This window comes from Myodes glareolus, chromosome 1 (genome assembly GCF_982192425.1).
Source record: "Myodes glareolus chromosome 1, mMyoGla1.1, whole genome shotgun sequence".
NCBI classification, from domain to species: Eukaryota; Metazoa; Chordata; class Mammalia; order Rodentia; family Cricetidae; genus Myodes; species Myodes glareolus.
In genome coordinates this window covers 135,032,815-135,055,053 of record NC_142026.1, presented here as the reverse complement: position 1 = coordinate 135,055,053, position 22,239 = coordinate 135,032,815, and the positions used below count along the sequence as shown (strand labels likewise).

At 47.1% G+C, this 22,239-nt stretch overlaps 1 protein-coding gene across 4 annotated transcripts; it reads right to left on the bottom strand.

Annotated features, from left to right (window-relative positions):
• Window positions 1–255: 255 nt before the first annotated feature.
• LOC125391357 (proto-oncogene Mas) lies at window positions 256–14,717 on the bottom strand. 4 transcript variants are annotated; one of them, XM_048420713.3, is made up of 3 exons: window positions 14,567–14,716; window positions 8,659–8,834; window positions 256–4,223 (listed from the first exon to the last, which is right to left on the bottom strand). In XM_048420713.3, exon 3 carries the CDS (start codon window positions 4,185–4,187, stop codon window positions 3,213–3,215), a length of 975 nt encoding a protein of 324 aa, XP_048276670.2. In that variant the 5' UTR covers window positions 4,188–4,223; window positions 8,659–8,834; window positions 14,567–14,716; the 3' UTR covers window positions 256–3,212. The 4 variants fall into 4 exon arrangements, with proteins under 4 accessions (XP_048276670.2, XP_048276676.2, XP_048276682.2 ...); XM_048420719.3 differs by lacking the exon at window positions 14,567–14,716 and adding an exon at window positions 14,279–14,560; XM_048420725.3 differs by lacking the exon at window positions 8,659–8,834 and having other exon boundaries at window positions 14,567–14,717.
• Between the last annotated feature and the right edge of the window lie 7,522 nt (window positions 14,718–22,239).

Sequence of the window (22,239 nt, the reverse complement as noted above, 5' to 3'; positions counted from 1 at the left end):
TTATTTATTGTATGTATGTTCATACACACACATATGTGTATATGTGGGGGGCACACATACCATGGCACATATGTGGAGGTCAGAGGACAACTTTCAGGAGTTGATTTTCTCCTTCTACCATGCAGGTCCTGGGAATTGAACTCAGGCCTTCTGGTTTGGAAGCCCCTACTTCCATCTGCTGAACCATGTTTCTGACCCTAGTGCGGGGCGCTGCTGCTTGGCCAGCAAACAGGAATGACCACGAAATCGAGAATCCTTCCCAAATCACACCTTTATTGGAACACTCGGTTGAAGGGGGAATGGGGGACGAGAGAGGGAAGGAGCAGGAGAAGGCGAGAGGGAAAAGGTGAGAGAGAGAGAAAGGTCCAGAGGCAGCTGCTTTTAAAGGGTGGAGGGACTCGGAAACTGTCCTGATTGGTGAATACCATTCTGCTGGTGCCCGGGGGTTCAGGATAGGCTAGGGAACCAAGGCTCAGTTGCGCATGTGCAGGCAAGGGCACTCAACCCCACGTGGCTATGCCAAATATGGACTTGTATACCTCCAAGCTGTAGGACCACCTGTGCCATCTCGTAATGGTGATTTCTCCAGGTGGCTCCTTACACCCTAGTTTTAATCTATAGTTCACTTTGAGAATAGATTTAAGGGATGAAAGAGAAATTTGTCATTAAAAATAAAAAACTCCAAATTTTACCTCTTTACAAGAAATTGCTTGTTGGGAAAGTAGGGGAATGTTCAACCACATTAGCTCATTCAATGTCCTTACCTCATCTGTCAAAAGGCAGTAATCAGGGCTTCTAATCAGTGTTTTCCTTGGGATCTGCATGGCTTGACAGCGTCCACAAAGCCTCGTGTGTAAAGGCTTCACCATGAATGTGTAGATCCACTTGTAGTAAGGCTGACACTTCAATCCTCACCTTTAGTGGGTGGGGCTTAGAGGAAGGAAGGCAGGGCATTGGGGACATGCCCTGGAAGTGGATATTGGGATGCTGGTGAGCAGCCCCTCTCTACCGTGTGCTCCGGCCATGAGGCCATGGTGTCTTGTGCCACTACAGACTCAGTGGAACAGGGTCAGGTGATTGCGGACTGAAATTCTGAAGTGACAGCCAACATAAACCCTTCTTATAAATTGGCTTGTCTCAGGTGTTTGTCATAGTGACAGAAACCGGAGGAACAGAAACCCGATTGGGATGTGATGAGACTATACATGACATCCCGGAGACAGCAGAATCAGAAAGGGGCCCGCTCTGGTTGGTATATTCCACTCTTCCCGAGTACAGAAACTCGGCTTCCAACGGCAAACAAGACTATTCTAAATGTCACCGCTCTGCGCCCCATCTGTACTCCTGAACACAAGCTGCCTTGCTTCTGAGTCAGATGTTATCACCCACTGAAAAATCTCCTGCAGCCAAGTTGGCTAGCAGCAGGGCTCAGCTCGGAGGAGACTCACACCTTTCTCCAGCAAAGTGGCCCTAAGGGACTGGCATTATTACTTCCGGGACAGAGACGGGAGAGGGCAACAGGGAAGACTCATTCCTCCAGAGGTCATCCAGACCTTCAGAGGACAAACAGTGGAAACGAGAACCAATGGTCCACTTACTGAACATTTGCCTGTGTGAAGAACCCAGCAAGCACTGTTGCCTCAGTGAGACTCCCAGAAGGGCGGGCAGGAAGTTGATGTCCCAGTGTATTTCTATAGGCTAAGACAGCGTTCAGTTAAAATCCAATGTGTGATCTGGGGATGGCAACTCAGAACAGACAGGAGACAGAGTTTGAAGAGGCCCAGTGGATCCTTCAGCAGTCAGGCTTGGGGGAAAACATCCAAGTTCCTTCAAGATGCGCTGGCACCCTTTTTAGCTTCCCCCAGGAGCCTCCTTCTCAGAGGATGAAACACAAAGACCAGGAGGCTTGGGCAAAACACTTGCCATTCAAGTGTGAGGATTAGAACTTGGATTTCCCAGTAAGCACACAAATGCTGAGTGAGTATGGTAGCCTGTCCGTAAGCCCGATGTGTAGAAGGTAGAAACAAGGATTGTCAAGGGAAACTAGTGTGTTAGACTGGCCCAGTGGTGACTCTAGATTCGACTGAGAGTGCCTAACTCAGTGAAGAAGGTGGAAAGCAATGGAGGCACTCCCTGTTCAGCCTTGGGCTTCTATATGCACACACACATACATGCACTCACACCCACCACACGTTCAGCCGCACACATTCACATGTATGTGAGCTGCATGCACGTGCACACACACACACACACACACACACACACACACACACACAGAGTCTCAGAAGAAAGATATCAGGTGCAGAGACACATACAAGGCTGAGGGCAAGAACTTCATAACAATAAATAACCCATCCCTTTGAGGGAACAGATCTTTAAGGTCACAACAGTTCTCAACATCCTGAGTTAAGTAGCATTTGTGAAATCGTATACACAGTGAAAAATTCTCAAGACATAGATTTCCATTCTGTGGAGTATTCCCCAAGGAACAGGAAGCCATGGGAAAGTCTTCCAAGAGGGAAAAATGTTTGTTTCCACAATGTTGTCCCAAGTATGTGGCTGCCTAGATTGTGACAATCCCTGGTGTTTAGTCAGAGGTGTTACACCATGAAAAGCTGCCATGCTGCAAGCCAGGAGACCTTTGGGAATCTACGTTCAACATTTAAAAGCACAAGGCAATATTTGTATAAGCACATTGTGTTCTAGTTAAAGGATGTAGAGAGATGGATTTTATTGAACTTTGACAATGAGCAGGTGCTTTGCCTACCTTGCCTTACTCAGCAATAACCTGAACGGTACAGACTGTTACCACTTCCGCTAAGGGAGGAAATGAGGCTCCCCAGAGTCTCTCGCCTGAGGTCACATGGAGCAAACAGCAGTCATGGCATGGCTTCCCTGGGTTCTCCAGGTCCCATTCGGGATGCCTCCTGCTAGTGCAGTTTTTGTAGTTAACTGTTGATCACTACCAAAGAGCTAAGAGAAGAATAAGTCTTTGATAAGGATGGAAAAAGACAGAGTCCTGTCACATATGGAAACATTTCCAGAAGACACGAGATCAGAACACAAGCTCATCATTAGACTCTCATGCATGTGGAATGCTTCCCTTCTGTATCATACTTTGAAGATTTAAATGTGCTTCCACTGCACTCCAAGCACAAATCAAAAGCGACCCGCATTCCACTGTTTCTGTCCACAGTTCCCTGCTGTGGTTCTCAGACCACGGTCTCAATGGAGATGGTGTTGCCATTGCCCTCCTGGCGTCTGGGCTGCATTTCATCTTTGAAAGCCCTGGTCAGAACCACTTTTAAGGACTCCCTGAAGCGCTTCTTCTTGCTGCTGCCCACAAAAAAGTAGATGAAAGGGTTGGCGCTGCTGTTGATGGTGGAGAAGAGCAGGGAGATGTGGTGTAGGTTCCCGAAGGCTGACCAGTACTCGTAGTACAGCAGGTAGAGCACCCGCATGGGCACGGCGAAGATGAGGAAGATGATGATGGTGACCATGATGACGATGTACAGTTTTGAAGAGTGGGAGGCCCATGTGTTCTTCCGTATCTTCACCACCAAGATGGTGCTGGATACCAGCATGAGCGGGGTGAAGACCAGGAAGCTGAGAATGGCGATAAAGATGATGACCGCCCGGCAGTCACTCCGAGACTGACTCTCCTCCCCGCTGTCGATGCACATGACATACTCCATGGTGGTCACCAAGCACGAAAGTGCCCACAGGAGGGCGCAGACGAATGCCGACTGGTGCTTGGGGCGGTGGCATCTGTACCAAATTGGGTAGAGGACCGATAGGCATCTCTCCACGCTGATGGCCGTCAGCAGGTAGAGGCCAGTGTTGTAGCCAAATAGAAATGTCACGGACAACGTGACAATTGTGTAGTAGTGACCAGAAGAGAGCTCGTAGTCCAGAGCATAGTCAATGGACAGGATGAAAATACAGAAGAGGAGCGAGATGTCCGCAATGGACAAGTGGGTGATGTAGACGGTGAAGGGATTTCTCCTCATCCGGAAGCAGAGGAACCAGAGGAGGATCCCGTTCTCCACAAAGCCCAGAGGGGAGATGCTCATGATGACCCAGTGCACTATGGGAATGGGCGGGTGCACGCTCCCCAGGGAGGCGTTCCTGTTGGAGGTGTTCATGGCTTTCTCCTCAGCAAGGGATGTCATATTTGATGGGTCCATGAGGAGGCTTCGGGCTGTGCCGCTTCAGGTAACTTTCTGTAAATAAGTCAAACAAACGAAAACTATGAGAACTGGAGAATTAAAATAGAAGAGACAGCTGGCATGGAGGGGGGTGGCCCAGTTAGGAAAGTGTTTGCTTTGCAAGCACAAGGAACTAAGTTGGATCCCCTAACCTAGGTGTGGGGCCTGGAGCGATGGCTCAGTGGTTAAGAACACTTGCTTCTCTTGTGGGAGATCTGGGTTCAGTTCCCAGCATCCCAGATGGAGACTCCCAATCTGTAACTCCAGTTCTGGTGGATCTGATGTCCTGTTCTGGCTTCTATAGGCACTGCATGAATGTGATGCACATATACACATCCAGATAAAACACACAGAGACATAAAAACAGACACATTTTAAAAAGATGTGACAGCACACATTTGTCATCTCAGAACTGGGGAGGCAGAGATGGGTGAATTCCTAGAGCTTGCTGGCCATTCAGCTGAGCCAAAGTGGCAAGTTTCAGGCCAGTGAGTGATCCTATTTTTTAAAAAAAAGTGCATGGAATCTTAGGAACAATGCTCTAGATTGACTTCTGGCCTCTACACACATACCCACCTACATGCATGTGTATCTATACACCCATGAACACACACACACACATGCACGCACACACACAGAAATAAGATAAAATAGAAGAGAGACATTCGGCTATGAATCATAGCCATAACATGTGGCTAGAAAGTTGAGAGACTGGAGAGATGGCTCAGTGGCTAAGAGACCTCGCTGCTCTTACAGAGGACCCAGGTTCTTTACCCAGTACCCACATAGCTCCTGAACAACCTATAGCTCCAAGGGACCCAAAACCCTCGTCTAAGGACTCCGGGTATATGGTACACAAACATACATCCAGGCAAAAAAAGTAAATAAACCACTCATACACACAAAATAAAAATAAACATATAGTGGTCAAAAATATATTGCTCTTAGAGAGGATCTAGTCTGGGCCACAACCTGTGGCCGTTGGAGTCTAGGGGTCATGCTACAGCTGGGGCCATACAGATCTGAGTGACCTCTGCTGCTACCCAATGCCATGGTAACATCCAGGCCAGAGCTGCAGCTGAGGGCCATGTCTGGGTCTGTGGTCCTACTGTAGCCAGTTAACGTCTGAGGCTCCTGTTACCATTGATGCCCGAGGTCTGGGGCCATGTTAGCGTCCGAGAGCCATGCTGCCCCTGGGGCCGTGCTGATCGGAGTGTCCTGCAGCACTACCATATGGGGCAATGAGGACATCCAAACCCACCTGCTGCTGAGGACCGTGTCTGGGTCTGTGGTCCTACTGAGGCTGTGGTCTGTGGTCTGATATGAATGGTCAGTGCTTCTGCCTAGAGCCAGGATGTCATCTGGGCCTGAGCTGCTGCCGAGGGCCATGTCTGGGTCCATGGTTCAGTTGGAGATGGGGTCTGTGTTGATATCTGTGGACTGTGTGACCCTAAGGGGGCCTTAGGAATCGTGCATGATGAAATCAGAGGCCCATGCTGAACCAGCCCCGCCCTTCAGTGGCCCCAGGAAAGCTGGTCCTGCCTCTGGCTGGACACTGCGGCAAGAGAGTTAATCTGAACTCGGGAGAGATGGCCCCAGCCCTCACCACAGATGAGGGAGAACCGACCCTGAGGGCACGGGCATGGGGGAGCTGACTCTGTCCTCCTGACTGAGGTGAGCAGCCCCACTGGCCCAGATTGACTAGCTCAGCTCCCACCCAGGCCCACAACCGGGTCTTGGGTTGGCCCACCCTAACATCCACCTGTCTAGGACCCGCTGGACCTGTGGGATGACACCCACAGGATCTACACGACTCAGGGAGCCGCAGGATATCTCAGAGGAGTTCCAGTGAGGACCCGGTGATGATGGTGTGCCAGAAACCAGGGACCTTGAACCAGACCAGCGACTCATGGAATGAATTTGCTAGTAAAGCTGACTGGACAAAGGATGTGCTGTGTGACATAACACTCCCAGTGCCACCAGGGCAAATGAAGAGGTATTGGAGAGGAGGGAAAGATGGGGAAGCCAAGAGTATTTTTGTTTTTATTCTTGTTTTTGTTTGTTTGTTTACTTGCTTGCTATGTTTTATTTTGGTTTAATTTTTTAAAATATTTTCTTTGAGGGGTTACTGCAGGGGTAAGGGGAGGATATGGAAGGACCGGGAGATGAGCAGAATTGGGGTGCATGATGTGAAATTTCCAAAGAATCAATAAAGAAATTATGTTTTAAAAAACTGAATGAAGTAAACCCTTTCCTTCCCCAACCCCCTCAATAAAAGGGAGGACCCAGGTTCAGTTCCCAGTACCTACATGTGGTTTACAAGCACCCAAATGGGGGATCTGATGCCCTCTTCTGACCTCTGCAGATACCAGGCATGCAGGTGGTGCACACACATTCGCGTATGCAGGCAAAACACTCATTAGAATAAAATTAAATAAGATAAATGTTCTTAAGAGAAGCAAAAATAAACCAGTGAAATTTATTCTGATGATCTATTTTATTTAGCCCAATGAGTTCAAAATAGCATATCATGATCTATTTTATTTAGCCCAATGAGTTCAAAATAGCATTTCATCATATAACTGATAAGAAAACAAAAAATGAAAAAAAGAAAAGGATGTGTCTCCCACATGCGTGTGTACCTTAGCAGATGAGCCGCATTTCCTGTGCTCAGAAGCAGTGGGTGACCAGTGACCATCCTGTAGGGACAGCTCAGACTTTCAACTGTCACAAATGTAGTCAAGGTTCTTAGGAGCAAAACCAAATGCTGGCAATGTATAACTCAGACATTAGCTAGGTTCTCGGGAAAAGTGGCAGGGATGTCTTGCTGTCTGAGACAAGGCTTACACACCAGGACCCTCTACATCTTGAAGGCAATCAGCTCTTGGTTTCTCACCTGAGGAACAGGGCTCTCCTGTCTGACTGTAATCATGGGGTGAAAGGGATGCTCAACACTGTGCTGCCTCCCTTCCTATTTCCTCACTGAGCCGCAGATTCACAGCCTGTTCCTCCGTACTCAGACGCCAGGTCCCACACTTTCCATTTATGATCCAGGTTTTATTTCCACTCAGCTGTCCTCCCCGCCCCCAACAGCTTCAAACTACATTCACAGAAAACAGTTGAGAAGGCTGTAGGAACATTTTAGGCCCACTTGGATCTGTCTTTTCAAAATCAAACCAACCTTCAATTCTACAGTTCCATCTTTGTGATGATGGAACAAGTTTTCTCCGTCCTTTCAAGGTTTAATTGCAAGTTGTTGTACAGACTGTTAAAAATAAGAACCTCTACGTAGTTTTGCTGGGGGGAAAGAACTGAATCTAATTTAATTTGGTAAGTGGAATGAAGGAGAGCATGCCAGAAATCAGGCAAGCACACAGCAAGACGTAGCTTTATACGGTTTTAAGGGAGGTCTTATATCACTGGGTCTTGGAGGGACGGTAGGAGTTCGTTTGCTGAAGAAGGGGAAGAAAGGCATTTTAAGAAAAGGGAACGCTGTGGACAAGGGCATGCATGAAGGCAGGACATACAGAATGTCCCTGCTAGCTGGACACGGTGGCTTATATCTGTAATCCTAGCAGTCAGGTGTCCCTGCTAGCTGACAGGATAGCTTATACCTGTAATCAGTCAGGGAGCTGAATCAGGAAGATCTTACAAATTCAAGGCTAGCCTGGTCTACATAGTGAGCTCCAGGCTAGCTAGGACAATACAGTAAGACCCTGTCTCAAGTCCAGTACTACAGAAGGAATAGTTTGGGCCAGCTGCACGTGGTGGTGGCGCACACCTGTAATCCCAGCACTTGGGAGGCAGAAGCAGATGGATCTCTGTGATCTTCCCGGAGAAAACGTGTTCACTTCAGCCCAGGGCACCCCCATGAGTGGACACAGTTTTCTCAGGGTCAGAGCAAAACTCTTGAATCACATAGACTGATTTTGATCATGGGGTTTTAATGCAAATAGTTAAATTACGAAAACTAAATTCTCGTTAAAAAGCAACAAATATAATCCTTCCATTGTTTTGTTATATTGAGATTTTACTTGGAACACATTGCTAAGAACAATTCAAAAATCACACCCCCAATGTTACATGATCATCAGGAATTTCCAACTGTCCAGTGTCAGTTTGGGAGGCCTGGGAAATCAGCTGGCCCTGCATCCCCATCCTCCTCAAGGCTCCTGGCTGTCCATCTTTTGCACATCTGCTAGGAAGAGCTGGGATATTTAGAGTGGGGAGTAGAGCCTCAGTTGCTGCTTATGACCAAACAACCTAACTTGGAATTAGTCTAGTCACAGGATGCTTTCCCGGCAGTCACAGACATCCTGCACTTGAGCTTCCTGATGGGGGCCACACCTGCCTGTCTCCAGGTAGACCCAGTTCTAGGACTGCGGGCTTTTGGTCCAGACATGCAAATCATCTTGTCATAGAGTAACTGTAGCCGCAGGCTGTGTGTTACCTGGCAGGGACAGTCTGAGTTGAAGGACAGCTCATCCTACCAGCCTTGGTGTAGAACACAGTGGTGGGGACCTCAGATGGGAACAGCGCGAGAGGTCCGGAACAGGCGGTGGTATCATCAGTCAGGAGCAGCACAGAGCACCCTTCCCTCCTCGCTGTTCCTCACGGAAGCACCTCCTAGGGAGAACGAAGCTTACTGGAGCATCAGCGTGCAGGTGCTAGCATCCAAAGAACCCTTCCTCGCTGCCTAACTATGGGACCTCATCGCCAGTATGGGAGGCTGGAAAGGAAGCCGTCGTTGCCCCCATTCAACAGGGAAGAAAATTAAGGATTAATACTAAGCTTGGAGCCTCTGCAAGTCACAACCCCACTGGGGCTCTGCCACCCACAATTGCTTCATGGAGGCTGTTGTTCCTTGGGCAGCAACACAGTGGTGCCTGAAAATGCTCAAGGGTCCTCATCGGAGAGCTGGCCAGGTCTCCTGACCGCCAACCAAAAGCCGAGCCTGTTTCCCAATCACCAGAGAAGAAAGTCTGGCGGCTACTGGTTTAACCAAGCCTCTCACTTCACAGACAAACAGAAGCCGGAGAGACTGGGAGGTGGACCAACACTCACAGCTAAGGCAGAGCCGTGCCAGTCAGAAGCCCTGGCCTTGCCTTCACCCAGCTGCAGGTCTCATCATGGCAGAAGTCTTCTTACATTCTGCTTTCCACTTTAGCTTGTCACTAACCTCCTGTTTGAGGACTTGAAGGCACCATGTTCCCTGATGGAGAGAACTGTTTTCCCTCAAAGACCTAAGGTTGATTTCAAATTATGACCTTGTCCGTGGTGGGTTCAGGATTACTGTGCCATCTCTGTGTTAAAGTCTATTGTGACGCTCTTGTTTGCAATCACAGAGACAAGGGGATTGCTACAAGTTGGAGGTCAGCCTGGTTGACATAGAGAGTTCTAGGAAGGCCATCAAGAAGCAGAGTGGCCCCCGGGGAACAGATCAAACCACATCTACCTGAGTAAAAGGGCCACGAAAATGTCATCTTACTGGGATCCTCTTAAGCTATTTAGCTGTGATACAAAATGGGGGGTTTTGATTTATGTTACCTTTTATTCCAATTATAAAACAACAGGTTCTCAAAGAATATTTGGAAATTTCACATGTAAGACCAATACTCAAAATTAACCTTATTTAACACTTGGAATAGCCCTTTATTTTTCTTTTCAATGTCTCAAACACATTTTAAAGAATTGGGATCAACTTAAGATAAATATTGGTATCATATATTTCTCATTTGATATCATATTATTTTCTCCTTATCAGGGTATTCTCTAAAATGTATTTGTTTTCAACTAATCCTCAAACCTTGATCAATTGCTTCTGATTCTTTATCATTATTTTAAATACCTATATGCCCATATTTGCAATCGCATACATGGACTTACAGTTATATCTATAAAATGTGTATGTGCAAACACAAATATATACATCTCTACCAACATCTCCCAAGTCCACCCAAGAGCTGGGTGTCTCCATGTTTATAACTTCCTTCCACAACAACCCACCTAGAAGTCCCACGCCATCACTGTGCCCTGCTTTGGACACTTTTTTCATTTAGCAGGGGCTCCGCATCCCCTTTACTTCCAATATAGATGCTCTCCTGCCCTGCCTGCCGCTGGCATCCTCTGTCCTGGTCTCATTTCGGTGTCCTCTCCCTTCTGGACTGCACTCCCTGCTCAAGAAGACACTACCCACCTTAGACCAGACTGGCCAGCACAAAGAATGTGTAGCACAACCCATCTGCCTGTAAGAATTCAAACAACCATAGGCAGTAATATCACATCTGAGCAGAAGAGGTTTTTTTTTTTTTCAAAGTCAGTAGAGGTCGTTAAATGTCAAAAATTGGTCTTATAGTGTGGGATCTTTTTTTTCTGGCATTGGGAAGCTCTTTGATGGTATGCATCCCTTGCTGAACTGTCTCTTTTCCCTAGACACAGACAACCCTAACAAATTGTCAGAGATCTTTGGGGTTAGTTTGTTTTTGTTTGGTTCACTTGTTTTGTTTAGTTTTTTTTTAAAGATTTTGTTTTTTCAACCCTTTCAACTAAGGCTCAGAAACATCAAAGAAGAGGCAACGGAGAGGTCGTAAGCCCAAAAGAACCAGGACGTCTGTGTCAAGGCAGTGTCTGCTATATACTCCAGGGAGGTCACATCCATGAAATCTAAAAAATATGACTGCCAAAAAGATCTGAAAAATGACAGCACCAGTTGACATGCCAACATAGATAGGGAAGTATTACAAAATCTCACTGCTAAATGAAAAGCTACAGATTATTAATACCTGCTCAGAATGGAAAACTCCATCTTCTCCAGGGATGAGCCCCCTGACAGTCATCCAATCCCAAATGATTAGCCTTAAACATATGTACATGTGAGCATCACTAAAGGGACTCTTAAGGCTGTATTTATAAATTTACATGTGCGTATATATGTAATAATAATAATGATTAAAGAATAAGAGGCCATAAATTTGGAAGGGAATAGGGGAACACTAGAGGATCTGGGAATAGAAAAAGGAGGGATAACATGATACAAATATAGACTCATACATGAAATTCTAAAAAAATCATTTTTTACCTTTCATTTTGTGTATCTATGTGTGAGTATCTGTGAACCTGAGTGCAGTGCCAACAGAGGCCAGAAGAGGTCACCAGATCCCCTGGCACTGGAGTTGCAGGAAGTTGTGAGTTGTCCAGAGTGAGCTAGGAATTAAAACTGGGTCCTCTGCAAGAGCAGTGCATGCGCTGGGCGGTGGTGCATGCTTTTAATTCAAGCACTTGGGGGGCAGCTACAGGCAGATCTCTGTGAGTTCAAGGCCAGCCTGGTCTACAAGAGCTAGTTCCAGGACAGTTAGGACTGTTACACCGGGAAACCCTGTCTCCAAAGACCAAAAAAAAAAAAAAAAAAAAAAAAAAAAAGGCAGTGCATATTCTTAACTGCTGATCTATCTCTCCAGCCTCGGGTCTGTTTTTTATTTTATTTTATTTTTTATTTTAAGTTTTTTTTTTCAAGATAAGGTTTCTCTGTGTAGCCCTTACTGTTCTGGAACTCTCTCTGTAGACCAGGCTGTCGTCAAACTCACAGAGATCCTCTTGCCTCTGCCTCCCGAGTGCTGGATTAAAGACGTGCACCACCACCTTCAGATCTGTTTTTAACTGTTATGATTTGCTACACCACAGCAGCTAGATTTGAAGCCGGTGCCATGGTGCTTCTTTTAAGTTTGACATCACCTGTCCCAGCTCAAAAAACACTGAAGAAGCATCACGAACTTCGGATTTCAACAGGTGGCCTGGTCATCTGAACAAGGTGGCACTAGGGCCAATGCGCATGTTCCTCACCTTGTGGCAGAGCCCAGTGTGACACCCCTAGTTGCCTTCTTTGCGTCACTACAGACTGAGTGAATGTCAGTCAGCGTCTTCTTTCACACCATTGTCAAGTCACAGCCTCTTCCTTTTCTGAGTAGACTACAATCTACTTGGATGTGGCTCAAGTCCCTCTGCAAGGGTCCTCTGGGGCCTTTGACCTGATGATGTATTTCTAAGAGTGCCAAGAACATAGAATGCAGTCAACCTCATTGCCGAGAATGCTCTTTGCTCTCTCAGTAGATATGGCCAAGACTGCCAAAGAGGCTTTGCCGTGCACATTACAAGGCAGAGGCCTCTGTTGTCTGTGCCTAACCCTGCCTGGCTCAGGAACTTAGCTTTCAAGCCAGCTGATCACAGATGCAAGCCCTAAGCCAAGCAGCCCGGCCCCTCTGAACCTTGGCTCCTTCACATAATTGTCCATTTTCATGTCTTTCTGGAAGGCTGAGAGATGAGAAAAGCTAGAAATTGAAAGCCTAGAGATTGGACGGTTCTATGCCAGTAAGTGTCTTGTGGAAATGTTGGGCTGAGATAATGACCCAACAATCAGGGAAAACAAGCCCAGCAGTTTCCCCAACCGTGGAAGGATGTGAACCTGCACAGCCAGGTCCTGACAGCTCCATCCAGGACTCACACTCACCTCTCCCTGCAAGTGAGAAGAAGTTGCCCAGTGGAGCTGATAGTAGAATCAAGGAACACCAGTGGGGACAGATGCTCTAAGTTCCTTCCATAGGCCAGTGGGATGACCTCACAGGTAAAGCCACTTGCTGTGCAAACCTGATGACCTGAGTTCGGTCCCCAGAACCCACATATATGTGCACACACAATAATAAAACATTTAATTTTTTAAACAATAAGTGTCGTGCGTTTATGTACATTCACTAGAAACTCGGGAGCAGACATCCTCTTCCACATTCCCGCTCACTGAAACAATCTTTCCTGAGCCCAGACTCCCATTCTGAGAGGGGGATGGAGGGAGGGGGGAGAAGAGAAAGGAGACAGGTTGGGGTGATGAAAGAAAAGATGGGGGGAAGAAAGACAATAAGACAAACAACAGCAACAACAACAAAACTAGGGATTGAAGGAGTGTGTATCTAATCTGCTCCTGTTCCCAGGCAACCACACAGAAGTTGACCCCAGGCAGGACCTTGTTTGGTGTGTAGATGTGAAGAAAAGAATGCATCTCTCTCTCTCTCTCTCTCTCTCTCTCTGTGTGTGTGTGTGTGTGTGTGTGTGTGTGTGTGTGTGTGTACACACTGTCCTGCACAAATAGAAAGCCATTTGTAAGATGGAATTTTCATGGCAAGGAAAGGCACTGAAGGGTACATGTGTGGCAGAAACACCTGTCCTGTGTTCAGCACAACTTCACATCACCCTAACAGCAGAGCCACCTAGGTACAGGAGCAAGGACAGGTCCCCTTTTCTAGTGTGCAGAAGAGCCAACTTCGTGCACTGCTTTCAGAGGTGGAGGGAACTGTGTCTCCTTTGGGACATTTGGAATGCCTGGTGGCTTAGAGTTGTGTATGCTAATAGCACAGAGTGGCTGAGTGTCCTAAAGAATGTAGGACAGGGGGCTGGAGAGATGGCTCAGTGGTTAAGAGCATTGCCTGCTCTTCCAAAGGTCCTGAGTTCAATTCCCGGCAACCGCATGGTGGCTCACAACCATCTGTAATGAGGTCTGGTGCCCTCTTCTGGCCTGCAGACATACACACAGACAGAATATTGTATACATAATAAATAAATATTAAAAAAAAAGAATGTAGGACAGCCACACGACAGAACTATCCAGTCTTCAATGCCCACAGTGATGAGGTGAGCCTCCATACTCCAGAGGCCAGCTGCTGATCACCTTATTGTCACACGCAGCAACATGCCAACAGCCGGTACACTCACTCCTTGTCAATCACCCCTGTCCCCCTGGCTGGGAAACACTGCTAAGGTAATATAAAAGACTGCTTAGTCTACACTGTCACCCTAGGACTGGCCAGGGCTTCACAAGCACTGATGCCCACTAAGGAAAACAAAGAGAAACCCACCCAACTTGCCTCCAGCCATGCCCAGTGACTAAGTTAAGCATTTTCTATACAGGAACCAAACACTGTTACAGCCCTTTCAGTTCCCAGTTCTTCTCTTGTTCCTGCAACAACCTTGAAAGCGTTCACAGGCACCATCCACTCTGCGAATCAATCCCAGGATCCCTTCCATACCTCCCCAGTCATGAGTCAAGACGACGAAGTTGCAGTAGAAGTTTTCAACCCTGAAGTTGGAAAGCAATATCTGGGAACAACTCCCCCAGCAGAAAAGCAAATCTCCCAAAATGAAGGCGGTGGGAGACAGAAGTTTTTGCCAACACACACTGACAGCAAATATCTAACACTCCACAGAAAGCAATCGGCAGAGAAATCGCTGCCGGGTGACAGCTCCCAGGACGGGGGAGATCTCTTACTGTGCTGTCAAAAGCATCTGAACAACTCCACCCTGGAGCACAGACTCACTGGTGTCCTTCGCTCAGAAAGGGTCAGAGGTGCAGCAGGGAGATGGCTCCTTTGCATCCCGTGGCATCCATACCCAGCCAGCCCGCCAGGTCCCTGATCTCAGCATCTCCAAGGATGGCTGCAGACTAGTCTCTGAAGTCAGAGCTGCTCCCCCACTGCTGAAAATACGTGAGCTGTGCCAAGCAGATGGTCCCACGCTTATCAGCAGAAGCAGTACTTCAAATGGCATCATTCCCTGACACACAAGTGAAAATCTGTATCCTGATCCACAGTGGGAATGGCTGAGGATAGCACAGGGTGGCTCATAGCCTTGAGAGACTAGGGCCAACCTGGGCTAAGGAGAACCTGGGCTAAGATACAATGTATGAAAGGGCAGAATATATACTACCATTTCTATCCCTAGGCTAAGCTCACAAGTAAACATACAACCTGCATTGAGCCCTTGAAGACTCAGTCTTCTTTACTATAAAATGGATTTTTTAATATTACCTCAAAAAGGTGTGATTAAAAGGGACATATATGTCTAAATCTGCCTTTAGGGAGGCACATGGATAAATAATTCAATACTCATTCCGTCTTGCAGTCCTTGGAGCAGATAATGAACAATTTAGTGCAGAAAGTTGGGTTGAGGTCATAGAGAGGAAGGGAAGCCAAGGCACCGGGGACTGTGGTTGAGGGGTAGGTCTGCCCCGTGGCAGTACCCAAGCAAATTCCTTCCCAGGAACTGCAGCTCTATGTTAAGATTCTCACGCCGCAACCTGGAAACACAGCATTAGATAGCGTTCCCCTTGACCTCTGCCCACTTTTCTCCAGGAACCTGAGATAAAGCCAGGCAAGAGACTTTTACTTTTAGGTCACCTGGTTCTCAGGTAGCCGTGCCCACAGTGAAGAGCTACCCCCACCTCCACTCCTGTCCTTCCTCTTTTCAGAGAGCTTCCTCCAGTTACCACAGTGAAGCAGCATTGACCCCGGAACCAGTAGGGTCAAAGGGGAAGGAAGGTGATTTCAACGCATCAGAACACTTGGTCCATGGACCAAGTCGTGAAGCCTCGGTTCAGACTGTTTCCAAAGCTGATCTAAAGGGCAGGAGTTCAACTGATCCACAGGAAGCCTGGGGCTCAGTCCTCCTAGACGGGAAGGAGACCACATGAGAGGGGGCTTACCCCGAAGACCTTTAGACCACAGCTGGTACAGATACAGAGAGGGTAAATCAACAGAGCGGGTGAGCTCTGGCCAGATATGGAAAACGATTTCTTATTACCTGATTCTCATGTCCCAGTGGAAGAGAAGGCCAGCCTCCTGTAGAAGCTTAAGTTTCAGGAAGAAAATCAGAGAGAAAAGAAAATCCACTAAGGTGAACTACAAGGTAGAAAGCAAGGAACACACCATAAGGAAGGATGGTGAGACAAGCCGGTGAGATCCAGAGAGAGCCAACAGGCTGGCCAAGAGGTCCCCGGCCGCGGGGAAGGAGAGAGAATGGGATGGGACAGAAAGATTCTCTCAGCTCCTCTATCCACATTTGGTACTTCTCAGAGCTGAGTCCGTGCAGAGTTGGCGAACAGTTGTCCTCAGGAGTGCCGTGGAACCTTGAGCAGAGTGACCAAGTAGAGAGAAGATGCCAACGTCATTGTATAAGTCAACAGAACAGGGGCACACCCATTTCCTTTCTCCATCTCAGAACACAGCAGAGATGCCTGGCCACTCTGGCAGTGGACAGGCCACCCAATTTGGAAGCTGATACCAGTCACCAGGTGAATTCAGAGTAGAGCTTCCAGAAAGTTAGGTGGTCAGAAGGTCCCCAGGGAAGTTGGCCGCTGGTAGGAGGGGGCTGCTGCCAGGGATGGCTCTCCTCCCACAGAGAGAGTGGGCGGGGGAAGTTACCAATTGTTTTGTGACTAATTGGCACCACCAACAAAGCAGAAACTATCACAGATGGGGCTGGAGTTTCATTTGTGGTAGATAATGATTTATGCTTAGAGAAAATACAGCAACTTACTGTAAAAATAAAGCCGCTTGCATTTAAGCCACAAATAGGACGGCTATTTCTGGGCTCGGTTTGTCGTTTTGAGTAATCATTTTCTTCAGAGGTGGGAAGAGTTTGGGAGGAAGGAGGAGGTCTAGAGAGAGCAGGAATAGGGCTGGCTAAGCCCAGGAAAGAGAAGTGTCTGTGACCCCCCAACTTCCCTTACATAGAAGTTCTAGGCTGCACGCCTGTGAGATAAGTCACACCTTCCAGAGTTCCTTAGAGAAAGCTCCCCTGCTCCTCAGTCAAGTGATGAAAAGATGAAAGGAGCCCTGGGGGGCTCAGGGGAGCGAGGGAGAAGAAAGCAACTCAAGGAAGGGAGGATTGGTTTGGGCTCACCATTCAAGGGTCCAGTCCGGCATGGTGAGGCAGTCACCATGACAACAGGCATCAGCAGTCGGGAAGAGAGAGCTATGGACGCTGTCACTCAGTGTCTTCTCCCTTTTCATCCAGTCCAGAGCCAGGGCCCATGGCATGGTGCTGCCCAAACACAAGTGGGACTTCCAAACTCCACTAAACTAAGGAGATAGCCTGACAGGCATGCCAAGAGGCTTGCCTTCTAGGTTACCCGAGTTAATAGCTAACATTAACCATTGCGCACAGTAACACAGGAAGGCAGGTGGAAGGTTCATAGCAGGAGACTAGCTAGCAAGTCCACAGGCGTCAGAATGGCAACACCCAGAACTGGACCCCTACCCCCTGGGTTGGACTCCCTTCCTTCCATCTTAAGCCCCATTTCTTAAGTTCCAAAGTCTCTTAGTACAGTGGAGTGGGGGGGAAGCTGACTGCCCTGGCACACACTGTGCTGGTTCCCATCAGCCCTGACTTCAAGGATGCAAGAAATGTATCTTTACTGACGTGCTGAGTGCTTCTGGGTCCCACTGCTCTGACTGACAGGCTCTCAGAGTAGACCCAGTCTCTCTCTCTCTCTCTCTCTCTCTCTCTCTCTCTCTATCTCTCTCTCTCCTCCTCCTCTCTCTCTCTCTCTCCTCTAGTCCTACAACACAGGCTTCAGATCTCAGTGACCAGACAAAAGCCAAGGATAAAATCCCGAGAATGGCACTCTCCCAGGCCATCTGATCCCTTCAGCCTGAGGGAAATCTTCTCTCCTGCCCTGGACAGGGATTAGCTGGATCTGTCCCAAGCCAAGATTTCCATTTTCAGAGCACATTCTTAGACACCGAGTCTGAAAAACTGGTACTGCCTCCCTCATGTGCTTTTCCTTCACCTAGAGGGGCCCCTGTGGTGAGGTCCAGTAGGAACACTCCACAAGGTAAAAGAGTCCTGGCGATGCAAAGAGAAAACAACCCGGTTTAGGAAGATAGGTGGAGCCTTCCTAGATAGATCCCAGCAAGGATGCCTGTGGCCCCAGCGGCAGCCTGAGCGGGCCCAGTCGTGAGAGCTCCCTGACATGCCCTGTATTTAGGATCTGTCTGAAAGGGTTTTTTCCCACCCAGTAGAAGAGTCTTTGCTGAGTAATGAGGAGGGCACGAAGTGACCCGGAATGGGTGGCGGTCCTAATCAAAGACAACATCTGTGCTAAGGGCCCTGAGAATACTCCGGGCCACTCCCCTCCAGCAGACTCTGGGGCCAGTGAAGATGGCTACAGCAGACAGGCATTGTGGGCTCCAAAATGAAAATACCCAAATCAGACAGAAAGGAAATGCATTTATGCCTCCCCGAGTTCCTCAGAATCACAGGGCACCACGACTACAGGGCGAAGCAATCCAAAGCAGGAGGAAATAATTGGAAGACTCATTGATAAAGCCTTAGGAAGCCTGTCAGCCCAGTAAGAAGGGCTACAGTGGCTTCAAACACATTACGTCTCTGAGGATGACCTTGAACTTTTTTTTAAAGATTTATTTCTTCTATTTTTAAATATGTGTATGTGTGGTGGTGTGGACATGCACACATGTGTGCAGGTGCCCACAGAGGCCGGAGGAGTAGGGTCCTCGTGAAACTGAAGTCACAGACAGTGTGAGAAGGCCAGCGTGGATACTTACAACCAAACTTGGGTCCTCTGTATTTCTAACCACTGAGCAGTCTGTATCTCTAACCACTGAGTCATGTATCTGGCCCAACCTTTGGCTTTGATACGCCTACCTTCCCTTCATAAATGCTGGAATTACAGGTACATACCGCCACGCCCAGTTTTGTGCAAACCCAGGACTCCCTGCATGTAATACAAGCATCCTACCAGTTGAGCCCTTTAAACAAGTATCTTTTTAAAGATATATATATGTAATATGTAAATAAAATATATATTATATATAATATGTGTTTTAAAAGATACTTGTTTTATACATATATTTGGGGCTAGAGAGCTAGTTCAGAGGACAGGAAATCTAGTTGGTTTTCCCGAAGACCCGGTTTGATTTCCAGCACCTACATGGCCACTCTCTGGCATCTATAACTCCGTCTTAGAGAACCCAGTGCCCTCTTCTGGCCTCCACAGGCACTCATAAGTTTGGTGCACAGAAACACATGCAAGTAAAAAGCCCATACACATAAAATAAAAATAAAGTTTAAAAAAATTTAGTATTTATATTTCTGTGTATGGACATTTTGCCTGTATGTGTATCTGGGCACCACAAGTGTGCCCGGTGCCTGCAGAAGCCAGAAAAGGGTGTCAGACCCCTTGGGACTAGAGTCACAAGTGTGGGGGTGAGGAGCTGAGGCCAAGTCCTCAGAAGAGCAGGGCAAGGTCTTGGCAGTTGAGCCACATGTCCAGTCCCATTTCATAAATATGTTACAGAAGAAGTTAAACAAATAATCAATAACCTCATGATTACGTTAATCATCAAAACATCAGAGGAATGTAAATTAAACCCTAATGAGACACTACCTCACACCTGATAAAGTGTGACTACAGAAGATTGACAGCAAGAGTCGATCCTTTGCAAATGTTGGTAAAGGGGGGGCCCAATAAGAACTCTAGCAGCGCTGGTGGGAAGGCAAAGCCAATCCTCAAAGCTGGACAGAAGTTTATTAAAAATATAATATACACCTTATGAGCCACAAATCTCACTGTTAGGTATTTTCCACAAGAAAGTAAAATCTAGAGCTGGAGAAATGGCTCGGAGGGTAAGAGTGCTTGATGCTCTCCCAGAGGACCAAGTTCTGTTCCGAGCACCCACAGGAGACTGTCTACAGCCATCTGTAGGCTCCAGTTCCAGGATGCTGCTCTCTCTCTCTCTCTCTCTCTCTCTCTCTCTCTCTCTCTCTCACACACACACACACACACACACACACACACACACACAAATAAATCTTAAAAAATGAAAAAGTAAATATCTATCCACCACAATCCTCATGTGATTGAATAGTCATAGCCATCTTAATCACAAAAAAATCAAAATCTGAAAATAGCCCATCCAAAATTAACCTGGACAACAAAGTGACATACACTCCTACAATATAAAAAGGAGAGACTCACAGATATATGTAACAGCATAGATATTCACCTATATAGAACATTCCGGAAGGGGCAGAGCTATGATATCCTGACAGAAATCTGATTATCATTCACTGCATGCCAAACTGACTAGGAAAGGCAATGCCCTATGTCTAGGTGGGGCAGAGCCCACACATGTGTGCGTACGTAACAAATTAGACCAAGGGGAACAACTGAGAGTTATGATTGCCACTGGATGTTAGTTTTGCCCCAGCACAAGTGTTTCTTAGTTCAAAGACATCTTACAGGTGACCCTGCCATTGAAAACCATACACATTCCTCTTCAATGTCTAAGAGGGGGACTTGCTCCGGGACCTCAGACAGTGAGTTCATGTTTGTGCAGGAGCCCACGTGGAATAGCAAATTGAAATGCCTTCCTTGCAAACTCCAAGAGGAAATAAAATTTTACATTTATTTCTTGAATGACTTCAAGTTACGTGCTAAAGTGACAGGCCATTCGCCTCCACGGCCTTCTGTCCCACACTCGAAATACTATCCAAATAGGTTTTGTTAGCCGACAGAAGTCTTTGTGGGGAGTACATAGATTAGGAAATTAATTATACTCAGGAAGCTGAGGCAGAACAATCAAGAATTTGGACATAATATAGCTGTATAGCAACACTGTCTCTAAATAAAATCAAACCAAATAAATAAAAACCCTAATTGTAAGGTTTTACATCAGCCTACAGCATCATAACATTAGGACACTTTGTTTTTATTTAATTTTATTTTCTGTGTCTGGATATTTGCCTACATGTGTGTATGTGTACCATATGCAGGTCTGGTGCCTGTGAAGGCCAGAAGAGGACACCAGATCACCTCTGGAACTGGAGTCAGAAATGGTTGTGAGCTTCTATGTGGGCGCAAGGAATCAAACTCAGTCCCCTGCAAGGGCAGCCAGTGCTCCAAAACGTGGAGCCTCGCACACTTCCCAAAGTTAGTCCTGGATTTTGCTGTTCCCTTATATGTCCACTAGGAGGTATCTAGGCCAGTAAGGATCAACATGCTTAGTTTCTGAACATCTCCGGCCAACCTATAAGAAAACACAGTTAAGATTGCCAAGGGGAAAAAATTTAAAATATCCACCAGAGAAATGTAAATTTAAATACTACGTTTGCCATTTTCCTGTACTTGGTTGGCAAACATTAAAAAATAAAATTATCAACTCTGGAAAAGCATGCAGCTATGCTGCTGCTACAGATACCAATTAATAAAACTTCTTGGTACCCAGAAACGGCCTGCCCTGGGTCCTACCAAGGTAACTATCCATGGTCACAGTACTGAACAGTGCATGGCTAGGTTTTGTCAACTTGACACAAACTCGGGTCATCCAGAAAGCGGGCACCTCGATTAAGAAAATGCCTCCACCAGATTAGCCTATAGGCAAGTCCAGGATGCATTATTTTGACTAATGATTGATGTGGAAGGGCACAGCCCATGGTGGGCAATGCCACCCCTTGACAGGTGGCCCCATGTTACATAAGAAAGCAAGCTAAGCAAGCCCTGGGGGACAAGCCAGTAAGTAGCACCTTTCCCTGCCTCCAGGTTCCTGCCTGAGTTCCTGTCCCCGCTTCCCTCAGTGAGGGACTGTGACGGGAATATGTGAGCCAAAATCCATCCTTTCCTGAGTTACCACAGCACCAGGAAGCAGATAAGGACAGGTGGGCTCTGAATTTTGAATAAACAACATGTTTCCTGTTTTGTCCTCTGAGGACACCTTTCTGGACGGACACGCGGGCATACACACACACACACACACACACACACACATACACACACACACACACTTTGCCCTCTCTGCTGCTTGTCTAGATTATCTAGATTATGATCATGTGCTCTCCCTTGTCCAAACATCATTAAAAAAATGTCCAAGTTGTGAGAAAGAATATTTTTGGAGTATTGCCTTGGGACATGGAGTCTATCCATGCCACTGGCTGTTCTAAATAGTTCCCTGGGCTCAGCCCTGCATACTTGGCCTGCATTGTTTTGGCCTTCATAGAAATATAGCTTTTAAATTTTCCCTCACAGATATCCATCAGCTGCACAAAAAAAGTCATAAGCTGCGGGAAGCTGCGCTCCTTAGAGCCATCTACACCCCTTCCCACAGTACCCGCCGGCCGCGTGGGGACCCTGGACCTGGCGTCTCCCTCTGCTTCTTCTGAGTGAAGCTTGGTCTGTCTGTGTTGACAGAGTGTT

What these genes read in the sequence shown, in the direction of transcription:
- LOC125391357 (XM_048420725.3), bottom strand. Translation starts at nt 4,187, where the DNA reads ATGGACCCATCAAATATGACATCCCTTGCTGAGGAGAAAGCCATGAAC.